General features: G+C 37.6%; 1 protein-coding gene across 1 annotated transcript in view; it reads left to right on the forward strand.

Moving 5' to 3' along the window:
• The first annotated feature begins 802 nt into the window (after nt 1-802).
• Nucleotides 803-27,534, forward strand: part of ghrhrl (growth hormone releasing hormone receptor, like) — a 149,198-nt gene continuing 122,466 nt past the window's right edge. Inside the window, exon 1 of the mRNA XM_051929382.1 lies at nt 803-1,167. Coding sequence (XP_051785342.1) covers nt 1,114-1,167 — 54 coding nt within the window. The 5' untranslated portion in view covers nt 803-1,113. The remainder of the gene's footprint in view (nt 1,168-27,534) is intronic.

The raw sequence follows: 27,534 nt of genomic DNA on the forward strand, positions 1-27,534 counted from the left end.
TACAAATATCTTAAGATCTGTATTTCTCAATACATTGTCAAAGAAAGTCAGTGTATATCCTGGCAGCTGAAAGGCAGGAAACAATACTGAGCAAAAAACGAGTCCAACATGAAGATCCAGAATGGAGCATTTAAGAGCTTACAGTAAACCAATAGAAAAACATGGAGCATATGCAGATGCATAGAAGGGAAGGCATCCCAGGTTTGAATTCAAGTGATATCTAATTACTAAGAAGTGATAATATCAGTATGTGTTCCATATCCACATGTATATTTGATTAAATTCTGAGCCATCTACCCATATTCAGAATCATCTTTGTCCATACAGAACTGTACAGATGGAGAACATGGATGCACAGCAGGAACTAATCCAGAACATACACAGACACACTCACCGTGGTCCAATTTATTGATGACAGTGAACTGTACAGGTAGCTTTTGGACTGAAATAGAAATGGGGAGAACCTGCAAACTCTACACAGAAGAAAGTGAAGCTGGAAATTGGATAGAGGTCCATATGTTTTATTATTTCTTTACATTATATGAAGATGACTCACACCTTTTAAGCACAGCTTCTTTTTTAGATTAACTTAATCTCTTCATGTATTGTCTTTGCTTCTTATAATTCTTTATTATTATAAGGCTCAAATGGATGTTTGGTGAAGCAACCGCATCATTAAATGAACTCACCAGAATATTATAAAAGAAAACGCTGCTCCTTCTAATACAGCAATGCCTTTAAACCGGTTAAGAAAATGGATGGACGAGTGGAAAAAAAGGAGTTGCTAAGTTAAAGGTAGCTGCAAACAGTCGGATCAATACATAGTATTAACTTTTTTTTTTTTAACCTTATTCAAACGATTCATTGTTTCTGTCCCTCACGCTGTCTGCGGGCGCATATAAATGCTGCCGGTAACGCAGCTCCGCCTGCCAGATGTTAGGTGTTTCTAAAATGCGGGATCACATATTAATGTCCTGATACTTGCGTAGGAGTCCACTTGGAAAGACTTGGGGAATTCTGATCTGTTATTATTTCTGAGAGAGAGAGAGAAAAAAACGAGTACCGAAGAGAGGCGCGGGGTGCTGAGCGCACAGTTCTGAGACATCAGTAAATATGAAAGGAACAGCTGTCTGCGGGGCTGCATTTGCCTTCTGCATGGTGGCAGCGGTAAGTACCTCTTTGTTAACGATTTCTTAGCTGACACCTTTAACAATACCTTTTGGAATCCAAATCATAACGGACGCCGTGATGTCAACGAAAGCCGTTCTCCTAGCAGGCAGTCTTACACTGAGGGAAAATACATAATAAAAATGATTTTAGGTTTTCAGAGCAGGCATGTTGCGTATGGACCATATTTAATTCAGGGCTAGAGAAAGTCTTCAGTAATTTAGATTTGAAGATTACGCACTGAGAAACTGTGCGATGTTTGTGTTTCTTGTACTGACGTTACTTTTCCTAATAAAGGCAGCAAATTCCATTTTTTACAGAAAATTGAAAAAAAAAGGAATAATAAATTTCGTCCCCTAAATAGACATAATGTGTAATTCGGGAATCATTTTGATGAAACTTTTGTTTTTTAATCCTGTTAGAAAAAGAAAAAATAATTCCACATAACGACACTTAACGATTTCAATTTATGAGATAATATTCCATTCAGGTAACGCTTTTTACTTTTGCTGTTAGTCGAGGTTCATTCACAATCACATTGATAATTGCTGAAATTTAAGTGCAACACCTGCATAATATGAACAAGTACCATATTATGTTCAAGGATTTGGGCAAGCATCAGAAAATGGGACACTTGTCCAAAAATGCGCTTCACTTAGAAGTAAGAGCCCCACACTGGCATCATAAACACCTGTTTTGAAATCTATTGTTCATGCTCTCTTTAACAAAATGCAAAGTATTGATGCTTATAGAGACAATTATGAGATTCCAGAGTGATCAGCATTTTGTAACAGCAGCTCTGGGCTTTCAAAGGATACCTGGTTTAAAACTTTCCTTTTGAAGCCTCAACCTGCCCATTGAGTTGTTCCCTGCTGACTGCTATAACATGTCTTGAGTTTTGTGCCCCTCTACATTATGGGAACCGTCATTCTATCCAATTACATATTTTCAAAGTCTACTCTTTTAATCAACTGTGGATGAAATAATGTCACTGCTATATCTGCACAGTTTTCATCATGGCATTTATTGTATAAAATAAAAATGTTACTAATTGTATTTTACTGGTTATTGAAAATTCCATTTTGTGTGCACTGTACTTAATAAACTGAACATTTTCAGCAGATCTGCATTGCATACTTGATGATATCTATGTCATATTAATTCTGCATGAGGAAACTACTCTCAAGTAATTATTATTATATAGTGTAGTTACTTAATGTTATTATAATTATTTGAAAAACAGCAATCTTTATAATACATTCAAGTATAATTACAATAGTCATTATAGGCAAGCTCCACATGTTGTTATGCTGACTGACACCTTTAAATTTCCCCAAGCTATGCATTTGTGTTTATTTGAATGTGTGTGACTGAGCCCTGAGATGGCCTGGGGGTCTGTTGGGGGAAAAGTACAAGATGCTGTCAGGACCCTGTTAAAAATAAATATGGTGAGGATCATTGGGGCTTTTGGCTCTTATATTGATAAATGGATTGATACGGTATGGCTGGTCTGACTACGGATGCACCCAGGTCCTGGCTATAACCTTTGTTCTTCTTTTTCATAATGGGGTCTTATGTTGTGCTGTTTCCCCACTTGCAAGCCCTCATGGGCTCCTTTACTTTTTTGTTGTTGCTACCAATTTTAACATAGCAGGGTTGGATTGGGTTTATGGTGGTGGGCTGGAGAGCATTGAGCATGAGGGTTTGCCTTGTTGCAATTCCTGTCAGAAAGGCTTATGTACCCTTTAAAAGTGGATGCTTTGCGTTTCATTTATAAATTTGATCACAAAAAAATAGATGAAGAAAGATATAGTGTGCTTAACATTTACATGATACACAATTGTTATTATCTGCATTAATATTTTCTTTTATCTACATAAATGTTGGCTATTGCCCTATCCTTGTGTTCGGCTTGCCTAGTCCAGGGGTGGGCAGATTCAGTCCTGGAGGGCCGCAGTGGCTGCAAGTTTTTGCTTCAACCCAATTGCTTAATAAGAAGCCCTTATTGCTCAAGTAACACTTCAGCTTCACTTTAGTTGTCTTGCTCGTTAAGATTTTGAACCCTTATTGCTTATTTTAGTCTTAAACAGCTGTATTCTTGGTTTTTAATTGCTCCTAATTAGCAATACCATGCAAATGACAAAACAGACCAGCATTTCTCCATTTAGCTTGTTTTCATTTACACCTGTGTGTATTTATCACGCACTATTTGGTTTAATTAAATACTTGGAAGGAAAGTGAAGAGAAAAAGTGAAGGACTGAGAATTACTCATCTGTTTTAGACTTCAAATCATTTGGATGATATCCTTAGAAAGGAAAATAAATCTAGGATATGAGAATGACCTGGCATGGCAGAGTTAAAGCACTAGCAAGCCATGAAATTAAATAATTGACAAGGATTGTTTTTTAATTAAGCAACTGGGTTGGAACAAAAACCTGCAACCACTGCGGCCCTCCAGGACTGAATCTGCCCACCCCTGGCCTAGTCCGTGTGGATGTACTGTTCACATCTCATCACTCGTAAAAACAAAAGGAAAGCTGCGAGGAGAACAGGTCAATCATCTAGCATAGCTTGTCAAATGCTATTCATCTGCTGTGTGCAAATAAACATCAAGTTAAAATCTTTAGACCACCCTAGTGCCACTCACTCCATGTATCATTTCTACTATCCATCCATCCATCCATCCATCCATCCATCCATCCATCCATTATCCAACCTGCTATATCCTAACTACAGGGTCACGGAGGTCTGCTGGAGCCAATCCCAGCCAACACAGGGCACAAAGCAGGAAACAAACCCCGGACAGGGCGCCAGCCCACCGCAGGGCGCACACACACTGGGGACAATTTAGGATTGCCAATGCACCTAACCTGCATGTCTTTGGACTGTGGAAGGAAACTGGAGCACCTGGAGGAAACCCACGCAGACATGGGGAGAACATGCAAACTCCACGCAGGGAGGACCCGGGAAGCGAACCCAGGTCTCCTAACTGCAAGGCAGCAGCGCTACCACGGTGCCAACATGCTGCCTCATTTCTACTATGATTTAAAAAAGAACACCTTACATTTTCAATGCGTTCAGAAGTTATTCAGACCCCTTCACTTTTTACACATTTTGTTTTTTATATATATATATAATATTACTTTTATTTTTGGTTTTCTAGTTGGGGCACAGGCATGCCAAGCGACTTGCTTATGGTTACACAGTGTCAGTAGTGGGATTTGAACCCACAACCTCAGGGTTTGAAGTCCAAAGCCATCACCATTTCAACACACTGCCTGCATTTTGTTATATTGCAGTTTTGTGTTAAAGCCATTTAAATTATTTTTTACCTCATCAAGCAACACTTAATACCCCAGAAGGACAAAGCAATAACAAGACTTTAGAAATTTTTGCAAATTTATTAAAAAAAACAAAAATGAAATATATGTTTGACAGAAGCATTCAGACCCTTTATTCAGTACTTCGTTGAATCCCCTTTGGCAGTAATTCTAGCCTGGAGTCTTCTTGGGTATGACACAACAAGCTTTGTACATCTGGAATTCAGGATTTTCTGACATTCTTCTCTGCAGACCTTCTCAAGCTCTGTCTGGTTGGATGAAGATGGTCAGTGGACAGCCATTTTCAGGCCTAACCAGAGATGCTTATTTTGGTTCAAATATGGGCTCTGGCTGAGCCACTCAGGAACATTCCCTGATTTGTCCCTAAGCATTCCTGTTTTTGTCTTTGTGCTTAAGGTCATTGTCCTGTTAAAAGGTAAACCTTTGGTCCAGTCTGAGTCCCAGAGCACTCCAGAGCAGGTTTTCATTAAGAATATCTCTGTCCTTTGCTCTGTTTTAGTTTTACCTTGACTCCTGACTAGTCTCTCAATCCTAGTCTCTGAAAAATGATCCTACAGCAAGATGCTGCCACCACCATGCTTCATTGTTGGAATGGTATTGTGCTGGTGATGTGTGGTGCCTGGTTTCATACTTATAATGGAGACCCAACAGTTCAATTATGATTTAATCAGTCCAGAGACTGTTGTTTTTCACAGTCTGAGAATCATTTAAGTTCCTTAGTACAACCTCCAAGTGGGCGTTCATGTGTCATCTGGCCACTACCATACAGCCCACATTATTGGAGTGTGGCAGTGGTGGTGGCTGTCTTTCTGGAAGTTTAATCCATCTCCATACAGATTCCCTGGAGCTCAGTGACCATTACATTCTTAGTCACCACCACTATTACCAGGGCCCTTCTCCCTGGATTGCTCAATTTGTCTATGCTGCCAGCTGTAGGAAGATTCATAGTTGAATGAACTGAGCTTCTGGAAATCTTCCATACTGCAGATTTTTTTTAGCCTCCTCCAGGTCTATGCATCAATATAATTCTGTTTCCAAGCTCTACAGAAGATTGCTTCAACCTCATGGCTTGGTTTTTGCTTTGATACTCGTCATCACCTTTGGGACCCTCTTATAAACAGGTGTGTGCTTTTCCTAATCAAGTCCAATCAGTTAAATTGACTACAGGTGGACTCTACACAAGTTATAGAAACATCTCAATGATGATCAATAAAATAAGATGCACCCGAGTGTTGTAGCAAACAGTTTAAATACTTGTATCAATATGACATTTCAGTTTTTTATTTCAAATAAATTTGCAAAATTTCCTAAAATACTCTTTTTTTGCCTTGTTGCTCTGAGGTTATTGAGTTGTGTTTGATGAGGGGAAAAATGATTTTAAACGTTTTTAGCATAAGGCTGCAAGGTAACAAAATGTGATAAAGTGAAGGTGTCTGAATACTTTCTGAAGGCACTGTATGTCCGTACAGCTTTTGATAACAGCCTATATCAACTATATCTTCACATTTTTCACCAGTTCTGTCAAATCTCTACTGAAATTCAGTGTTTTCAGACTGAAAAGATTCAATTTCATATTTCTTTTCCTTACTGTCTGTCATTATTCGAGTAGCTCTCTTCTCAACTTCTTCTAGTGCTAATAAGAAAACCAGCACTGTACTCAATATTTAAAATGTCACCTCGTGTACAGGTTTGTGCTATTCAACTCAATTATAACCTCTCTTGACTCCTCACTGAGAACTATATGCATAACATACGAGGAAGCCGAAGGACGGATGGAGGATAACGTCATCCAATCCTCAAAATCCTTCCAGCGCAGCGACAAAAATGGCAGACTGTATACATCGAGCTCCCACTTCGGTAAAAAGTCTTGTCATTGGCTTCCTTGTCTGTTATGCCACGTAAATTGTCATTGAAGAAAGCAAAGTTATTTCTCCTATGTAATTTCTTACTGCCATATCACTAAGAGAGGGGTATCACCTTTTTATATTATATCTAAATAGTTTCGGGTTACTTAAAATGCCACAATTACAAAACAAACGTATTTCCAGGGAGCTAGCACCCCCTATAGGAAAAATGGAGGAATTGCCAATCTAAAGCATGGCCAAGCTTGCAGTTTGTCCTTCTAGTTACTTATTTTCTAATCTTCGAAGGTGCATGGGAACAAAGCAAAGTGGATAAGCATCATATTTTACCACTGAGTATATGATTGTACATGGTCCTTTGTGCTGTCTTTCAGATTTAGTAAAGCACTCTGCTTGCTCTCCATGTCTTTTAGTGTCAGCAGCATAAGGAACCGTTTCTCTTATTTGAAGTATCCATAAGTGGCATTTAGTACCATGCAACCAGGGCCGTCTTAATGCATGGGCACGTTGGGCAGTTGCCCGGGGGCTCCACAAGCATAGGGACCCCATGCTAATCTATGTACAGTATGTTGTGACTTGCTGTGTGGTTGTGTAGGTAGGGGCCCCAGTGCACTGCTTTGCCCGGGGGCCTGTAATGCTATTAAGATGGCCATGCATGCAAATTAATGTTTTAAAACTTTTTTTGCATTAGAATTTTAATCAGATTCTAATTTACCTATATTTCCTATACACATTCTTCTCTGCAGTTATATGCCCAATATAATTCAAGCAATTTCAGTTTTAAGTAAATCCAGCACAGACTGGTTGTTTTTTTTGCTGTAACAATATCTAATACTCTTTGAGGACTGGAGTTAAAATCCACATTCTGAAATACAGTGCCTATGAGAAGTATTCAGTGGTTTTCACATTTTACTGTTATACAACACTGAATCACACTTAATTTAATTTAGCTTTTTTGACACTTACCAATAGAAAAAGTCTCTTAATGTCAAAGTGAAAACAGATCTCTGCAAAGTGGTCTAAATTAATTAAAATATAAAACACAAAATGGCTGATCATATAAGTATTCATCCCCTTTTCATATGACACCCCTAAATTATCACTGGATTAAGACAAATTGGTTTTAAAAGTGATGTACTTATTTTAATGGAGATCATTTGTCTGCAGTCAAGAGTGTTTAATCGATTGTAGTATAAATGCACTTTATCGGGATGGTCCAACTTGTCATGAGTCCGTATGCTGGCCCAACATACATAATCAAGACAAAGCAACACTCCAAGCTAAAGGTGATTGAAAAGCAAAACGTTCAAATCAAGGAATTTAGACAAGAAAATATCCAAGTCACTGAATATACCTTGGAGCCCAGTTAAGCAATCATGAAGCAATGGAAAGAGTATTGCATAGCTGTAAATCTGCTTGTGCATAATGTCCACAAAAACCGGGTGATTGTGCAAGAAGAAGACAAGCAAGGGAGGCTACCAAGAGACCTATGAGAACTTTGAAGGAGTTACAAACTGCAGCGGTGGAGATTGGCCAGTTGCTTCACAAGTCACAGTCTTATGAGAGGGTGAAAAAGAGAAAAAGTGCACATGACATCTGAGGGAGAGTTTGCCAGAAGGCACATGGGTAACTTTGAAATTAGCTGAAAAACCTGAGCTTTTGGCCGCTAAAATAAATAACATATTTTGGCATGAGCCAAACAGTGCACATTATAAAAAAACACACCATCCCTACTTTGAAGCATAGTGGTGGTAACATCATAATGGCAGGATACTTCACTGCAAGAGGCCCTAAATGGCTTTTTAGGGTCCAGGGGAAAGTGAAAGCAGTAAAATACAGGGAAATCCTGGAGGAAAACTTGATGCAACCTACGATGTTAACGTCCAGAAAATTGGAAGAAAATTTGTTTTCCAGTAAAACAATGACCCCAGGGATAAAACCAAAACTACACAGGAATGTCTTAAAAACAACAATGTTAATGTCCAGGAATGGACAGGTGAGAATCTAGATCTCAATCCAATTGAGAATTTGTGACTGGACTTGAAAAAGGCTGTTCACTCAGGATCCCCATGCGGCCAGAGAGAGCTTGAGTGGTTTTACAAAGAAGAATAGGGAAAAATGTAGTGTTTAAATATACAAATCTGATAGAGACCTATATACACAAACTCAAGGCTCTTATGGCTGCAAAAAGTGCATCTACTAAATACTGACTTGAAGGGCGTGAGTAGTTATAAGATCCAATTTTTTATTTTTATATTTACAATTAATTTTGACCACTTTGCAGAGATCTGTTTACACTTAAAAGCTAAAAAGCCATTTTCTCTTGAAGTGTTGTTAAAAAGCCAACGTAAATCGACTGTGATTCAGTGTTGTATAATAATAAAACATTGAAACTTCCAAGGGGGTGAATACTTTTTATAAGCATTGTAGATTTCAGTTCCTATATGATTGTAATTATCAGAAAGCAACACATTTTAGATTTAGAGATAATCCATTTTTCACGCCATCCTGCTAGCTATGTTAATTTTAAACTGAACGTAAAAAGGGATGAGTTTTTTAACAAGTCAGCAGAGCTAAAAGAAGATATAATGTCTAGAAAAATGTAGGAGGGAGTGGTGCTGAGCAAGTAAAACTTGGATGTTACTAAAACAAAACAGATTTATAGATTATATCTGATGAAAAAGGCAAAATAAAAGGCTTCTGATGATCACATGCGCTCCTGAAAAGTTGAAATCTTTATGATTACTTTTCTGCAGCATACGTCACACTTTAAATATGATGACACATGCATTGCTTCTGACTGCTGTGCATGGCATGAATAATTTCAGGACTTCAGTATAGTTTGCATGTAAGCATTGAAACTACAATAAAAGCTGAACAAAAACTACATGTAAATGAAACAATGACCTACAGATATATCTAAAATGAAAAATTAGAATTGCCTTTTAGTGTCTGTGTAAAAGTAACCTTTTTCCGGTATGAAGCAATACAAAGCTTGATTGCTTTTCATGGTAGATGACAGCTTGACTCAGCGTCTCTTTTTGTTGCTTTAGTTTTCCAATACCATCAGTGAAAAAAAAGGGCAATGATCATGGATCTGATGGCAACAACAATTGGACATGACATAGATGATGAAAGACAGAACAAACATAAAATAGAAACACAATTTTAGTTCCAATCAAAATTAAAAACAACAGAAGCAGCAGATATCAGTTATCAGAAGTATAGTGAGGAAAGCAAGCATGGTGAGATTCGTTCTGTACTGGATGTGGTTTAGTCACACAGAATTAAAGAGACTTATTGGTATTCCTGTGTTGTATCCTGTTCATCATTATTTTAGTTGCAGATTACCAAATATAAATGTAGACATGCCAGCATAGCTTGTCTTGACAGAAGAGCCAAATTACTCTTAATCACTGCTGTCGCTTTGGCACTTATTTTATCCTTTCAGATGATGGTCAACATGTGATAATGGATTAACAAAAAAGGGATTTTGCAATGATGAATAGATTAATCAAAAAGGCATTAAGTCCCAAGAGCATATTGCAAAATACTGATGAGGCAAGTTCTATTTTTTATGGAATAGTAACAACTCCTCAGGGATTCCTGTGTTCCAGTACCAATAGCAAATGATTGTCAGCTGCTTAATTTACTTTTTCTAATTTTATTTTGAATACTTACATGAAATTATCATTTTAAATATAATAGTAGCTTCTGAGGGACATATTTAGATTTTAATTGTCACATTTCTTTTATTTTCCAAACCATGTTAGTAGAATACCGGGCTATAGGGGATTGAAACCTGCCATGACAACATCAGGAACAAGGGAGGAACCAACTCTGGACTGGTCACAGGCCACACAATTTACAGACTGGAGTTTCATCACTCTGGATTAATTGGCAGTTCTAGTTCCAGTCTGGACAATTTGTATATTTTTGGGATGTGAGAAGATACCAGAGTACTCACACATGAACCTTTCACAAAGGGCCAGGTTTTGAATTTATTTTCACTTGAGCTTTTTGGCAGTTGTGTCAGAAGGTCACATAAATCTGCTGCTGCTGATTATTATTATATAGATTACATTTTTAAATCCAGTATAAAAATACATTTTCCGATTTTATTTGACACTTTTCTTTCTTCACTGAACCTATGCTTGGTGATTGAATGTTACTTACATATTTTTCAGAACAGGATTCTACCAGGCATATAAAAGTAATATAGTCACCTCTCTCTGTCTTTCTAATTCTTCACATTTTAAGACACACTGTTTCCTTCTGTATATAGCTGGATTTAGAAGTGATTTTTTTATTGCCGCACATTTATTTTCTCAGTCGTTTCATCTAAATGTTATCACTTGAATGTCCTTCATTCATATTAGTAAAAGAGCCACATAATCTTCAATTTATTATTGTTTGACAGATTGCTTTATATAAGACAATTTACAAAATAGCCTACCTTTCCATTGTTTATAGCCTGTATATTTTTAACAATTGACTGACAGGAAGCCATCACTTGTTCAGTGCATTGTAAATCCAGCTACATTGTAGCTTCAAGTCCAATGATCTGGGGCCTCATGTATAAACGGTACGTACGCACAAAAATGTTGCGTACTCCCGCTTCCACGCTCAAATCGCAATGTATAAAACATAAACTTGGTGTAAAGCCATGCACATTTTCACGGCAGCTAAATGCTTGGCGTACGCAAGTGCTCTGCTCGGTTTTGCAAACTGGTAGACCCCACATCAAAGCCGTGCTTTTGTTCCAGTGTGGTTTCCCATTCTTTTTCAGATCCACATCCCTGACGCGGCTTTATCAAATACACTGAAATTAACCTCATATTGTTTATTAGTTTAAGGCATCTGATTGTAATTAACCTGTAACAATATAATGGTCCACAGAATGGCCAAACTATTCCAAATAACATAGCTGCTTTAGTGCTGTTCCTCTCAATACACCACTCAGAGTATTTATATCACTGTATCTGGGTGTGGAATCACAGCTCTACAGCAGCTGATCGGAAAGAAAATTATCAGTATACAGCATCAAGCACACGCTGCCTCAGCCATGCACCCTGTCTGTTGAACTGCTCTCATATGGCAAATGCTTCAGAGCCTTTCCTGTAGGGACATTGTGGTTCAGAAACAGTTTCAACCCAAGAACTATAAACGCACTCAATTAGTCCATCAAGTGCTCCTTATAGAACTGTTTGTACTTATTAGTACAATTGCCTCACTGTAAACTTATGATACAGTTATAATATTGCACAACCTGAGCCACTTTATAAAGCGCGTATTTACATATGATGATAATATCATTTTTAAGATGAAAAGCAGCAAAATATGTTTATTACATTATACAGATAAAATATTAACATCATTTAAATAATCTATATTGTTAATAATTAAACATGTGAGGACACAGTGTCGCAGCGCTAGCTAGTTCAGGGATTGTTCCTGCCTCGTGCTTTATGCTTGCTGGGACTGGTGTAACCCTGGATGGATAGATGGATAGAATAATTAAACATGTACTACGAAGATATTTCAATATTCCTTAAAAGTTTTGAAGAATCGGCATTCTATGCTTACAGATGGCTTAACATCTATTACAGAGTTGATTGTGTGGTGATTGGTTACTTAGAGAAAGAAAAGGAATTGGGGGTTAGTATGTTTGAAAGAGACAGTACTGCTGCAATAAATTATTTCATCAAAGGTCACACATGGCGCAGCAAGCATCTTGCAGGAGACAGGAACAATCTCTGGACAGGGCGCCAGCTCGTCACTATCACTGCACCACCGTGTTCTCATGTTTAATAACATGCTTTAACTCCTATCATCATGAAAATTATATCATGTATACATCTCAGTATTTTAATTATTCTGAGAGCTGTAATATCACAAATGTAATGGATTCTGTGTCCTGGAAGAGGAAGAAAAAGCCCATTTAAGAAACACTTAGTGATTCACACACATCGAGCACATAGAAGAACAACTACAAAACAAAGCATTTAATGTGCTACTTTAGTTACGATGGGATTTGAGAAACTAGTAAATTAAATGATTTAAAGATGAAGTTTATGATGTTCTACTTTAATGACAAAATAAACTGTGATTAAAGCGGATATTTTGAGATTAAAGTTGACATTTCGAGCTTTTTTCCCTTTTTGTCCCTATTTTGTTTTCTTTTCTCTGTACCCTAATAAGCTTTCATATGACACTCAGATGGTGGGGTACGACTCACCTTTTCACAGCGACTTTGATATCTGACAACTTCTTTTTTATTTCGGGCACTGTGAGACTTTGTGAACTTGAGCTTTCGAGTTTCTCCGACACCCTATGTCACTCAATCAACTTCCTTTTGTTGTTTATACCACTGTTTAAACCAACAAATAGTACGATTTTCCTTGCCTCCACTTGATATTGCCTGAAATTCTTCTATTTTCCCCCATGCTTTTGCCATTGCCTTTTCACAGAATGCTGAGCTTAAGGGCTATTTATATTGATTTGCATATTCAAAGAGGTGTAATTCTGGGAGGAGTTGGGGTGGGGCAGCAGGCACGTACATGTGCGTTACTTTTCATGCTTTCCGGGATTTATGGAGAGGAAGAACGTGGAAGTTGGTGAACGCACAGATTTATGCATCTGAATTGTTTTGTGTGTACGCACATTTCCGCTTTTGTCCTTACACCATGTTTTAGAGTGAATCCTACACACGGAGTTATGCATGAGGCCCCTGGTCACTAAAACATAATGTCTGAAATCCCTCCAGACATATCCTCAGGAAGCCAGGCTCTAAAGAAATAACTGACTATTTCATGCTGCAATTTTTTCAAACCTCCCACATAAAAGAGTACTTTTCTCTGTTAAAAAATAGAAAAACTTGACTGTTCCCCTTTTAACCATAATCATCATGTTTTGATTAAAAGCAAATTTTCACACGTTGACACAATGCCTCTCAAGAATTCAAACTATAGGTGAGGTGTCTTATATAAAGCTTTTTAAAAATTATGATAAACAATATAGTTTATGTCACTTTCATCAAATGCCATTGACGTTCACTTTGAAATGCTTTTATATTAGTGGAACACAATATACCCTGTCTAGAGTCAGTTTGACTGTTTGCTATTATGTTAATAATTGATATGTGTTGCTCAAATTTGTGTCTAATAATCATTTAATTTAATTTCTCCATGTTTCAAGTTAAACAAACTGTCATATCAGTAATAGGGTAGCCTGATTACCATTTTCTATATTGGAATAATGTTTGTAACAACAGAGCCAAGAAAAAGGTTTGGAGTTCCTCCCCGTATACTAGAAAACAAGTAAGCAACTTGTACGTACAACAGAGTGAATGAGATGTATCTCTAAACTAAGTCCAAACAGGGTTGACATAGTACAGAGAAAATGACGGCTTTACAGATGGGAGGGACGAGGAGGCATGTCTTTTGAGCTGCACCTGGACATGAGGTCAGGAGTGGGACTGGGTGGGAGGTCTTCTGAGCTGTAACCAGAAGTAGAGTCTGTGAAGGAACCAGAAGTAAGATTAAGCAGGATTTCCTTCTGAGGATCTGTACAAGACAGAGAAAAGGCATTAGTTTGCACTGCCAACCCTTGTCCAGCGTAACAACACATTAATTCATGCCCATTGACTGCCTTCCATGCGCACGTGTGTGACAATGTCCATGCATATATTGTAAGAAGTGGCCAGGAAGGTAGACAAGATAGAGATGCCAGAAAAAGGTTGGAGTACCACTCTGGAAGCCTTGTTTAATCAAAAATGTAAAAGACAGTCAATAACAATAAGAATAGCCATGATATTGAATCACAGAAGCTCTGTCCTCTGTGTTTGCCAGGTTAGCACTTGATACCTCCTCCTGGAAACAAGCCATTCTTCTACTTTGAATACCAGAATGTGGATGGTTTCTCAGGATGGTACGGGGTCAGTATCCTTGGGTTCTATTTTTTGGTTGTGAGAAAGAAAGGAGAAAGTAGCATTCGCGTCTGCTCATCCTCTTGTACCAGGCTTGTATTGCTTACCTCGTTAGAGCCAGGAAGGTGGTCCCCAGACGCACATGCATAACAATATGTACTGTATTTGTGTGTGTGTGTGTGTGTTTATGTGCTTAGATTAAAGCGTTCATTAGTACCCTTGGTTAAATGTGATGTCATCCCAGTGATTTATTTAGCTTTAGCCATTTTAATCCCATCGTCTCATTCCTCGATGTAATCTTAGAAGTATTTAGTATTCCATTAATATTCACTATAGCTTCTGGGACCTTTGTGATATCTTCATAGGTGATATATGTATGCATCTAATATATCCTTTTCTATATATTTTATTTCTGCATTTATTTATTTCTTGAAAATGTTTTTATATTCTTGACATGCATCACCTCCTTTCTGACAATTATTGCTTTTAAAATACTGGAAGTAACTTATGTTTTTGAATATATCCAACAATATCCTTCTGTGACTGTTTTTCTGTTTCTATTTTTTTCCAACTGTTGTTTCCATACACCTGGGGCCTCATGCATAACGCCGTGCGTAGAATTCACACTATAACATGACGTAAGCACAAAAGTGGAAATGTGCTTACGCACAAAAAAATCCAGATGCATAAATCGTGGTGAACGCCATCTTCCACGTTCTTCTGCTCTATAAATCCCGGTCAGCGTGAAAAGTAACGCACGTGCACGCACCTGATGTCCCGCCCCAACTCCTCCCAGAATTACGCCTCTTTTAATATGCAAATCAATATAAATAGCCTTTAAGCTCAACCTTCTGTGAAAAGATAATGGCAAAAGCAAGAGGGAAAACAGAAGAATTTCAGAGAATACCAAGTATAGACAAAGAAAAATGTTACTATTTGTTGGTTTAAACAGTGGTATAAACAACAAAAGGAAATTGATCGAGTGACATAGCGTGTCGGAGAAACTCAAAGCTCAAGTTCACAAAGTCGCACAGTGGCCGAAATAAAAAAGAAGTTGTCACATATCAAAGTCGTCGTGAAAAGGCGAGTCGTAGCCCACCGTCTGAGTGTCATATGATAGCTTATTAGGGTACAGAGAAAAAAAATAGGCACACAGTGGAGAAAAAAGCACAAAATGCTAACTTTAATCTCTAAATTTCCACTTTAATCACGTAGTTTATTTTGTCATTAAAGTAGAATATCATAAACTTCATCTTAAAATCGTTTAATTTACTAGTTTCTCAGTCCAATCGCTAACTAAAGTAGCACGTTAAATGCTTTGTTTTGTATTTGATCTTCTATGTGCTCTATGTGTGTGAATCACTACCTACTCCTGGGCTTTCTCTTCCTCCAACAGGACACAGAATCCATTACATTCGTGATATTACAGCTCCCTGAATAATTAAAATACTGAAATGTATACGTGATAACATTTTCATGATGATAGGAGTTAAAGCATGTTATTAAACATAGGAACATGGTGGCACAGTGATTGTTCATGTCTCACGCAAGATGCTTGCTGCACCATGCGCAACCTTCGATGAAATGCTTTATTGTAGCAGTACTGTCTCTTTCAAACATACTAACCTCCAATTCCTGTCCTTCCTTTTTTTCTCCAAATTAGATGTGGATCTGAAAAAGAAAGGGAAACCACACAGGAACAGTAGCACTGCTTTGACTCTGGGTGCTGCCAGTTTGGAAAACCGAGCGCAGAACTTGCGTATGACAGGGTATGAGCTACCGTGGAAATGTGTGTGGCTTTACACCAACGTGGAAATGTTCTTACGCAACATTTTTGTGCATACGCACCGTTTATACATGAGGCCCCTGGACTGCATACCTTACATAATTCTTATCTTACCTATTACTCATCAACCATATTCATACCTAAAAGAGCACACATATTTGTTTCATATAGACTTTGCTGCACCTGATTAAAATTATTTTACTCCATTTAGTTTTTCTTTTTAAGCTTTTTACAAGCACTGTACAACTTATAATATTATAACTAGATTCCCGTATTTCAATAACTTACAGTATATAGTCTTACTTCTATCATGATTATTAAACAATTTTAAATCTAAACAGGTGTCCCTTTATTAAATAAAAGTTGCCTATTAGTATAACATCTCCACTTATACTGACATTATTATATTTTTGTAACATATAGTTATTTTACTTTATTTCATTATATTTTCATTTCTGTAATATATATTTTGACAGAGTGACTGAACTTGTCTCGAGGGCTCTATAACATATTTCCAGTGTTAGTATCTATACTTGTAGCTTTGTACAGTGTGGTCACGTGCAGCATGCTGACTAGCACACGCAAGATAAGTTTTCTGCATTCTCTACATATGTCAGTAATGACCCTATAAACCTCTAAACATATGACATCAGCTTCATGTCACATTTAAAGCAGATATTTCTTTAAATTTTCTCGTTTTCAAATTTCACACCCACACATTTGTGATTGATTTTTCCTGTTCTAAATTAAGTGTATTCATTTATAATATATTCAGCTCCTATCTCCTAGATGTAGGCAAGTTTCTTTTGCTATTATATATTTTCATTTATCTGACTTTTCTTACTACTGTCATTATGGCAAGCAAATTTGAATCTGTTATATTTTGTATCTGCTTGCTGCCTGTTAGGTAATAATTTTTTAATTTTTATTTTTTTATAAATGTTACTGTCCAAAACTTTATATAAACTATCAGTTTTTTATATGTATGTATAGTAACAATACAACATCAGTATTTTGGGGTACCTTATGGCAAACCCTGTTTAAGTAAAAAAAGTGAAATAGAAAATAAATGCATTGAAAGTGCAAAATGAGTCTTCCTCAGACTTGTGCCCTCTCTGGGTGACTTTCCAAGATGGCAGTTCTTCCATTTATAAGGTGTTCTGACAGGAAGAGGCAAGTGCAGGTGGGCAGACCCTGGAAGTGACATCAGAGGCAAAGAACTGTCAGTCTTTATTTCTGTAGAAGGAGGAAAAGAGATACTACTATCAAACAGCCCCAACCTTGGCAAAGAATTACCATAACCCAAGCCTTAAAACTGTCTCCCATACGTGCGTGCATGTGTGTGTATATGTATATATATGTCTGTGCATGTGCATGCGTGTGTATGTACTTTGTAGAGGACCCTTTGGCAGCACTTACAACTTTACGTCTTCTTGGGTCAGTCTCTACAAGCGTTGCACACCTGAATTTGGGCAGTTTATCCCATTTTTCCTGGAAGATCCTCTCAAACTCCACTAGACTGGAAGAGAAGTGCTTGTAAACTGCCATATTAAGGTCTCTTCACACATGTTCTATGGAGTATAAGACCAGGCTTAGGCTGGGACACTCAGTGACAGTCAGAAACTTGTCCTAGAGCCACTCCAGTATTGTCATGGCTGTATGCTTTGGTTCATTATCAACTGTTACCCCAGTCTAAAGTTGTGTGAACTTGGGAGCCTGCTTTCTTTAATGACTTCTCTGTATTTGGCTGCATTTATCCTGACCAGTCCCCATGTCCCTAATGCTGAAAAGCATGCCCTTAGCTTAACAGTGCCACCATGCTTCAGCGTAGGAATGTTATTCAGCAGTTCAAGAGCAGTGCCAAGTCTTTGCCAGACAAAGTGCTTGGAATTCTGTCCAAAGAGTTCAATACTTATCTCATCAGACCAGCTAATCTTTTTTCCCACTCTGACAGATTCCTTAAATGCCATTTATCAAAATTCCAAGTAAGCTATTATATTCCTTTTACTCAAGACTGGCTTCCATCTAGCCATTCTGCCATAAATGCCTGATTAATGGAGTACTGCTAAGATAGTTCTTCTGACAAGTTTTTCCATCTTAGCAGAGAGATTCTGAAGGTCTGTTAAAGGAACCATTGGGTCCTTGGTCACCTCCATAGCCAAAGTCCTTCTTGCCCACTCACTCAGTTTGGACAGACAGTTAAAGCCAGAAAGCGTCATTGTGGTGCCATTTCACAATTACTGAGGCCACTGTGCTCCTAGGAGCACTTAAAGATTTAGAAATGGTTTTATATTTTTGACCTGATCTAGGCCTCGCCACAATTTTATCGCAGAGGTCAACACAGATTTTCTTGGACTTCATTGCTTATTTTTATCCTGACATGCAGTATGAATTGTAGGGCCTTTCTAAGTGATCTACAGTCAGTTCAGTTTGTATCCACTGTGTGTCTTGCTGCTCCATGGCAATGCAAAACTCCATGCAGCGATGAAGGCAATGTAACAGGTACTGTCTGAACGTCTTCAACATCCCCCTTACAGCCCTGATCTACCACAATGAGGCTTTCATATCTTAGTTATACTTAAAGAGGCTCTAAGCGGTCGCAGGTTCACCTCTGATGAGATTAAGGAAGAGGTGCAGCCAAAATGCTTCTTCTCCCAAAGAATGAAGAAATTAGTGGAAAGATACAAGAAGTGCATTAACCTACAGGGAGACTATGTGGACATGTGATACAAATGTTATGTTCATCTGCTCACATTTTACTAGTATTAAATGGTAAGCTGCCATTACTTTTGATTCTCCCTCATATATACAGTGTGTATATATACAGTCATTGATTTCAGTGTAAGTACACTACTGTATATAGTATAGGTTATGGACAATCATTAAAGTATTCGACATTTACACATATTCCAATGGCTTTCTCGGTGACATATTCACAGGAACAAACTTCTAAACAATTTGTGTAAGGTTTGTATTTTTTACATTAAAGAAGGACATTTATCATAATTCCTAAATTCAAAAAATGTCATCAATTTGCTGTACTTTTTTTTTCCTATCATATGCAAATGTGATAAGGAAATAATTACCTTTCAAAGTGTCAAAAGTGTCAAAAAGTGTCAGAAAGTTGTAACATTTTTTAATGAAACTGTCAAAGCTTAGCATTACATTTTCTCCAGGAAAATTAATTTTCGATATTCTTATAATAATGAAATGTATTGCATTTTGGAAAATTTCTTGCACAAGAATTTGTAGGTAAAATCATTAATGTTCTTATAAGCCACTTCATGAATGCAATTCAATACAGTAGTGTGTTCAACACTTTCAGCTTGTTATCAAATGTCTGCTGTACCAACACGTAAGCTGTATCAAAAAAATTTAAAAAAATTCCAAATAAGAATCATCCCATCAGAGCTCAGATTCTTTAGCACCTGGTTGTAGGATGCTGGATCCTATCCCAGCAACATCAGATGCAACAAAGGAATAAATATTAATGTGAAGCATTTCAGCTTCAGGGTACATGCTCTGTCACATGTTCATACACAACCAATTAGGATGTGCAATTTAAGAAAATATACCGTATATACTCGCGTTTAAGTTCTCCCACGGATAAGTCAGGACTTGATTTTACCATATAATTTCTGGCATTTTTTAACGTCGGTCATATAAGACGAATGTGGAAAACTCACGCTATTGGTCCAAGAGATTATGATATGCTACTGCCCACCTGAGAGAGTAACCACGGAGCACACTGCCTTTTTTTTCTATGTATTGTGCCTATGTGACCACACGGTAATACCCGAACTATTCCAAAGCAACATTTGCACTGTTTTGTATTTTTTGTATCTCACACCCTCATACACCTTCTTTGTAAGAGCATTCCTTGTCTACGATGGAGCGTTCGATCAAAAGAATATATGAAGCTGGTTTTAAATTAAACGTTGTTGAAGTGGCGAAAGAAATAGGTAACTGCGCTGCTGCAACAAAATTCGATGCATATGAGAAACTGATGCGAGATTGGAGGAAGCAAGAAGATGTAAAAAAAAAAAACATTAAGTGTTGCATTTTTGAACGGGCGTATAAGTCAGGGTCTGATTTTATTATTGATTTTTCGGGTTTCAAGACCTGACTTATATGTGAGTATATACAGTACATGTGTTTGGAATATGGTAGAAAATTGCAGTCCATGATGGAAACCCATGCAAACATGGTGTTGTCTAACTGGCATGGGGCTTGCTTGCCATAGGACACAGCAAGTATTAAAGAGAAAGGAACATCCACACTGACAATATGAATGAATTTCTATATGTTAAACCTGGTATGAGGGCAGTGTCCAGATTGGTTAAGTACGTGATGTGGCTACCCATAACAGGAGTATACTTGGGGACAACAGTCCAACAGAGGGAAAGTGGAACCTATGGAGAATTTGGAAGAATTTACTACAAGAAGCTGGACATCATTCCAGGTCAGGAGAGCTGGGACACTGTCGTTCCTTTAAAGCTGAGTATAGGAGGAATGATAGGAGTCCACACATTATTCTCCAAATCATTTGGAGGCAGCACACAATTTATGATTTTAAGAATTTGGCCCAGCCAGGGTGCCTTATGGCAGGTAATTCAAGAGCTGACAGATCTTTAATGGCTGCATAGAGCTTCCTGAGGAGAAACACCAGGAAAAATGTAGCCTGTCTTTCTTTTAGACAAAAAAAGAAATACTCCTGACGTCTAAAGTAGTTCTGCGGCTTGGCCAGTACTGAACACAAGAAAATGCTTAAGATAGCCTTGAGCCACAGGCTTATTTTAGTCTAGAGACCTGAGGAAGGTTCACTTGTGGAAGAGAGATTTGAGATGAGATAGAAGAGTGCTTTAGTTGTACTGCAGAGATGGGTAAGTAGGTGAGCCAGCCAAACAACTTGTTTTTGGAACTAAGTGGAGAAGCAAGGTTTTTTTTTTTTTTGTGCTGTCTTTAGAGTTTTGTGATTTGGGGTCTTTTCTGCCAACTCATGTTTTTTAATTGTGATAATTAATGTGCTCTGTAATTTCAGTTTTTACAAAAGCATGTCAGTTTAAAATAAAATAACTTGCAAACTTCACACCTGACAAGAAAGTGAACTCAGGTTCCTGGAACTCTGAGTCAGCGGTAGTAACCACTGAGTACATTTCATTGTACCTCATACACATGACCTTACACTTGACTTAATTTGACTATGTGCGTCTAAAGCAAATTAACATACAAAAATACAAATATTTAGTTGTGCATTGGAATTTTTAATTGATCTTCTGCTACTTTTAATTCTAAAGAATTGATTTAGCTCCTAACAAACATACACTTAAATAAAGAGATGAAGGGATAGAGTCAATTTTAAATGTAAAAAACAGGTATTTTTGTCTAATATGTTCACTTACAGTAATCTACCATGTTATCCTGTGTTGATTTATATTGTTTGTTTTTTGTAATACCTTGTCATTATGCTTGCAGTGAATGGTGGATTGATACAATAAATAGTAGTACTAGGGTGTTGTACCATGTTAGCCATTATGACTTCTCACTGCAATAAATAGGAAAGACTTTCAAAATGATCACATTTAGCTTTCTCTCACTTCCAATGTAACCTGTCTGCAACAGTTCTTAGTCCTTGTGGATAAATAAAAAAACATATTATTCAACTCAAGTCTTAATTAAATATGAGTACAATGAAGGACTGAATGGCAGGCTGGGAATTAGTTACAGCAGAGAAGGATATACATGCATATAAAACAGAATCATCTGCATTTAAATTGAACTTGTGATTTTTAATGCAAATCCTATATACTGTAATTGAAGTATGAGACTAACAACATGCTGTATGTTTATGCGTTGAGCCCCATGGAGCATAATTGTTAAAGAAATGTAATGTTTGTCTTTACATGGTGGCATTTGTTGCTTTTTAGGTGAAAAGATTTTCATCATCTGCAACTATAATTACTGTATTTGTTCCTTTACTGAATGTTTATAATATTCATTAATTTTGTTTAGGGGAGTTTATATATACAGTATGTTTGTGTGTGTGTGTGTGTGTGTGAGCTTGCAACTTGGTAACTCTGATGGTTTTTGCATGTGCAATCTGCATTTCTTCATAGCATTCAAGTGCACAGTTCTCTGGTTTTTCACCTACCTCCCATTTTAGTGTAACTATTGGCTCTAAATTAGCTCCGTGTGAGGGAGTGAATGTGCAATACAGTAGCGGCCCATCCATGGTTCTTCATTGCCAAAATAAGCTGTGGCTCATTGAAACTAACAACAGCAACATTTTTTTCTGCAGCACCTTTCTATTCAAAATATATAGCTCAAAGCACTTTACAAGATTTTTCAAGTATAAAAGAAAAATATTAAATTAGAACCAAATGAGTACATGAATAAATATATATGAAATAACAAAAATAGTAAATAAAAATAAATCAAAATGCACTTACATAATACAGATAAACAAGAAACCGATTGAGTAGAGTCATTAATTATGCAATGATCTGCTAAATTCTCTTTTTAAGTCTCTAATGATAACAATAATAAGTCTGATGCTATGGTCAGATGACCATGGAAGACAGAAAACTAAAAACACCAGCTAGTGAGATGCTGGAGAAAAAAAAAAACTGAAGGGGTTCAAAGGCCAAAACACCATCTACCCCCCAGTGGGCATTCTACCAAACAAATAGCACTTATGGAGTTCCTTATTATTGTTATGCTTCATCCTAGAAGATTCAGTGTAGTGGGTCTTGCGAACAGTTGGAGTAGTGTTGTGGGAAAAACTTTTCTCTATCTTCAAAGAAGGCAGTCACGGAGTCCAGAATGAGAATGCAGAAAGTTTCTTTATTTGCACAGTGTTATGCACAAATATTTCAGCTCATGGAGTTAGCAAAAATTAAACAATTCATGTCCTTTTATATTTTTTTTCTAATTACATTACCTTATTTAATACATCACATCATCTGACTCTTAATATGCAGAACTTTATCATCTCCTCCAAACAATGACGGCGATTCTTCCATTATTCTGAACATGACTTCGTTAAGAGGGGTGTTTTCCAGATTGTCCTATTGATCTTAACATTGCTTCATAGAAGTAGAGTAGAGTATGGTCTTTCCCATCAGTTTATCTCTGCTTTCTGGAAGGGTCTTCATTACTCATTTACCTCATTCTTACCTTGGAGAACTACATTGGTAGCTTCTCTAAGATGAGGCGGAGACTTCAGATGCTTCACCTTTTTCTTTTAATCCTTTTCCTTTTATTTTATTCATTCTGTTATAGCTTCATATTGTAATGTGTGAGTCCCTGTCCTGCATCCCAAAACATGAGATTGAGTCTCAGTACTTTAGCAAAACCAGATTTATTCAGCTTGAAACAGGAACAGCATGGTTATTTATTGTTGCAGGATCAGCCACTTTCCTATACACAGACACAGCAATCAGACAGAGATATGGCCAGGTTAATGGCCAAGTAATACTGGTCCCTCCATTTATAATGTTCCTTGCATCACCCATTGATGACAGACACTTACAGTGCAAACGCGGTCGGCTCGGATTTGCTCACTGCAAGTCACTACAGTGCTGGAAGTCTGCGGTTGCCCCAGTAATGGATATACTGTCTTCCACAGATGCAGTCCTTTGGGACGCTCTTTGGTGTGTCGTCCCATTTGGGGGAAGACATATATATATAAAACTTCCATAGCATTCAGTTTCCTTCCAACATCACAGGTGGCTCCAGAGTACTCAGATGATAGTGACACAAAATATACTCACAGAAAAATGGAAAAGTAGAAGGGAGTCCATCCATCTTTTTAACCTGCTTACCTTCGGCATGGCAGGGTACCAGCCCATGACAAGGTGAATATACACAAGCTTGCACGCACGCACAACCTAGTGCAATTTAGCATCTCCAGTTTGCCTAACCTGCATGTTTTTAGGCTGTGGGAGGAAACTGGAGAACCCAGAGGAAACAGACACAGAGAGAATATGCAGACTCCACAAAAGGAGCACCCAGGATCCATACCCAAGTGTCCTTACTGTGAGAACTAGTTGTAAGACCCCATTTTTAAGATGTTATAACAGGAAAGGTTTTTCAGTCCTTCTGTGTACTATTTACATAGTGCTGTTGTAATATAAAATGATATCAATCAGGTGTTAAATGTCACTGTAAAGTAATTACAGTAGGTTAATGGACAAGGAACTTGAGAAAGCCCTGTAAAATAATGTTTGTCTTTGAATATTTTGTGCTAGTTATGACATCTATACAGTATTACATTTAAAAAAACTGATTACATTTTTAATAAAAGATATGTCTGGGGTTTAAACAACTCATCACTTCTATTCATTTTGCATGCCAGTTTGGGCTTCTTCCAACAGAATTATAACAAACAGATGTTCTCCAGGAAGAAAGAAAAAAACGTGCATGAGAAAAGCACAAGAAGAGCAGGGTCCCACAATGGTAACTGTCAATGAGTGGTGGAGTAAAAAAAGATTTGATTAGTTTTTCAGAAAATAAAAAGATCACTTCAGGAAGACTATCTATATGCTAAGCACATTTTTGTTTCCCTTGATGAGAATTATTATGTAGTAGCATCTATTGATGACTAAATTGAAAGTGTCTCAAAGCACATCTGATCACCTAACACAAGAAATGAAGACATTTATTTTGAAAATAGACTAATGAAGGAAAAATTAATTATAAAGTGTTGTGATGTGAGATTTTACATATAACTTGATGAATATTTTGTACTGTATATCTTTATTTGTAATTTAGACAAAGCAGTGTAATTTAGTGTCCCCCCCCCCCCCCCCCCCCCCCCCCCCCTTTAGGAATGGGTCTGTTTGAATTTTACGACAGGATTTGGGGGATGTGTGTTTTAAACCAGTTTGGCAAGTGTTTCTTTGCTAAAGTCATTTCTACCCCCGCAAATGGGCTAAGGTGTACCGTATTTTTTGCACCATAAGACGCACCTAGGTTTAGAGGATGAAAACAAGAAAAAAAATATTCTGAACCAAATGGTGCACTAATATGTTTAATAAAATATAGCAGAATAATATTTCAACCATGTAAATTCAACAGCGGTATTAAGAAACATCATCACTGTCATTAACAAATAAGGACAGACTTTAAGTTTCAATCACTCTTCTAGTTTTATGGAAACCCCAAGAACTCCTCATCGCTAGTGTCAGAATTTATTAAGCTCAGTTGCTCACAATCACTTTGCAGAATCACGTACCTATCATCACGCGACATAACCTGTCCAAAGCCACCAGGGGACAAAGCACGTTTGGACCAATGCTCCTTGAAAATATATCGCCAGTCTAGTCCCATCTATATTTGTAATGCCACAAAGCCCTTCATCTCATGTTTTGTTGTGGATTTCCAGTTTGAAAAATGAGAATGCGGTGCAAGCACAGCCCTCGATTCAAAAAATTGCTCTGCATACCTGTTTGTCTCATCTGACAATAGCTGAAAGGCAGCTTCAGGAAAGAACAGCCTGAAGTAGTCCAGCGGCTGGTAATCTGTGGAGTCCAGAGTCCGACTCAGTGATAATGCGCAAAACAATCTCTGCTTTTTTTTTTTCTGCACTCGCTTCGCTCCCTCATGAGATGTAGATGCCATCTTGCTTTTGTTTACATTTCGCAACTCACGCACACGCAAGGATTAGAAGCCGAGTCAATGAGTCTAACATTCCTCCAAGCACAGAGGGAATGCCTGTAACGTAAAAATGAGTTTTGTCGCCCTCTACCCCTGGATGTCTACTTTTGTCAGGTACTACACATCATGGTCTGTGACGCAATATTCACACCATAAGACGCACAGACATTTCCAACCTTCTTTTGGGGAAAAAAAAGTGCGTCTTATGGTGCGAAAAATACGGTACTTTAACATATGGTTTGGGGGCAGGTGTTAAGTTATTCTATTTCCCCCATTGGTCTGAAGTATGGCTGTTTAGTCAGAAGCCTTTAAGTACCATGATGTGCTATTGGCTCTCGGGATTGGACAGAACATCTATAAATGTATGTGTTTAACCTCAGTATCTCTCTCTTACCAACCAACATATGATGAAGAAGCATCTCTCTTGCTAACCTGACGAGAACACAATGAACAGCACAGCTCAGCAGCCATTTTGAACAGACATGTGGCTGAAAGCTGAGCATCAATGATGCCTTAACTAGAGACATTTAAGTAACCAGAAGTCTGTGTGCCACCTGAACTACATATCATCATTTAATCAGGTTGTATGGTTGCCAATATTCAAATGTACTTTGCATTTTGTTATTATTTATGAATATTATCAATAATACTAATTCATTGTTTAAACTGTAACTTAACTTCTGCTTGTCTTTTACTATTTCTAATTGCCTAAGGTTATAGATATAGAAGGGAAGGTGGGGATAAGTTATATACAATAATACCTTATAAACAGTGGTAAGTCTGTGAGATTAGGCATTCTAAGGCTACATATTAATAATACAATAGGGGAAAGTAGAGCAATATATATATTACTCTACCAAGACAAAACAATTGGCGTAGTCGGCAGGATTTTGGGGTAACCATGTTTTGCACCCTGTTTACAAATACTGTTTATGTATATGTGTGTTTATGTATGTGAATTTTAGGGCGTCCAGTATACAAATGCGGTGGAAGTAAAACATTGTTTGGTTGCTGAATGGAATATAACCAACAAAGTGTAGAGACTTCATGTGTGTCACAAGGACACCCGAATGTTTGTTAGTGCTGGTCGTAGTGAGTCCCTAATTAAAGTGCTAGAGAGTGGTGAGAAATGCATGCGTCATTCATACAGCATTTAAGTGGTTAAAGTGCTAGGGAGTGATGGGACATGCATGCATCATTCATACGGCACTTATTTGTTTAGGATCTTTGTGTATATATGTGTATGTTTGCTTACAGGGGCAAAAGTAGGCCAACCCATAACGAAGGTGGCAAATTGTATTAGATTGTAATTGTAGACTCAGAAATGCCTAAATTTATATTAAAGTCAGCCATCTTCCAGTGGAGTGGCAGAAGCAAGCAGGCTAAAGCTAGGAAACCTGTAGTGCAGGTAGAGAAAGCAGAAGCTGAGCTGAGCATGCCACAAAATGGAAGGGGGCTGGAAGGATTAAAAGCAGGAAAACAGAGATCAGGTATAAAGAAGACAGCTGCTGTTATAAGAGATTTACTATCTTGTATTATTGGTAATAAGGAAGATCAGTGTAAGAAAGAAAGTGAAAATGGAATGTGTGAAAGTTTTGAAAGACGTAACAGTTGGTGTGAAAATTGTGAAGTGCTAGCATGTAGAACACCCACTGCTGAAGTGAAAAGCACAGAAAGCAGGGGAAACAAGGAGAGAAAACCACCTTTGGTGAAAGTTAGGGCAATAGTAATGGGATCTTACTGGAACCCTAAAACATGGGTGGGTGACTTACCTGAGAGAGATGAGTGCTCAG

This window comes from Erpetoichthys calabaricus, chromosome 6 (genome assembly GCF_900747795.2).
Source record: "Erpetoichthys calabaricus chromosome 6, fErpCal1.3, whole genome shotgun sequence".
Taxonomy (NCBI): Eukaryota; Metazoa; Chordata; class Cladistia; order Polypteriformes; family Polypteridae; genus Erpetoichthys; species Erpetoichthys calabaricus.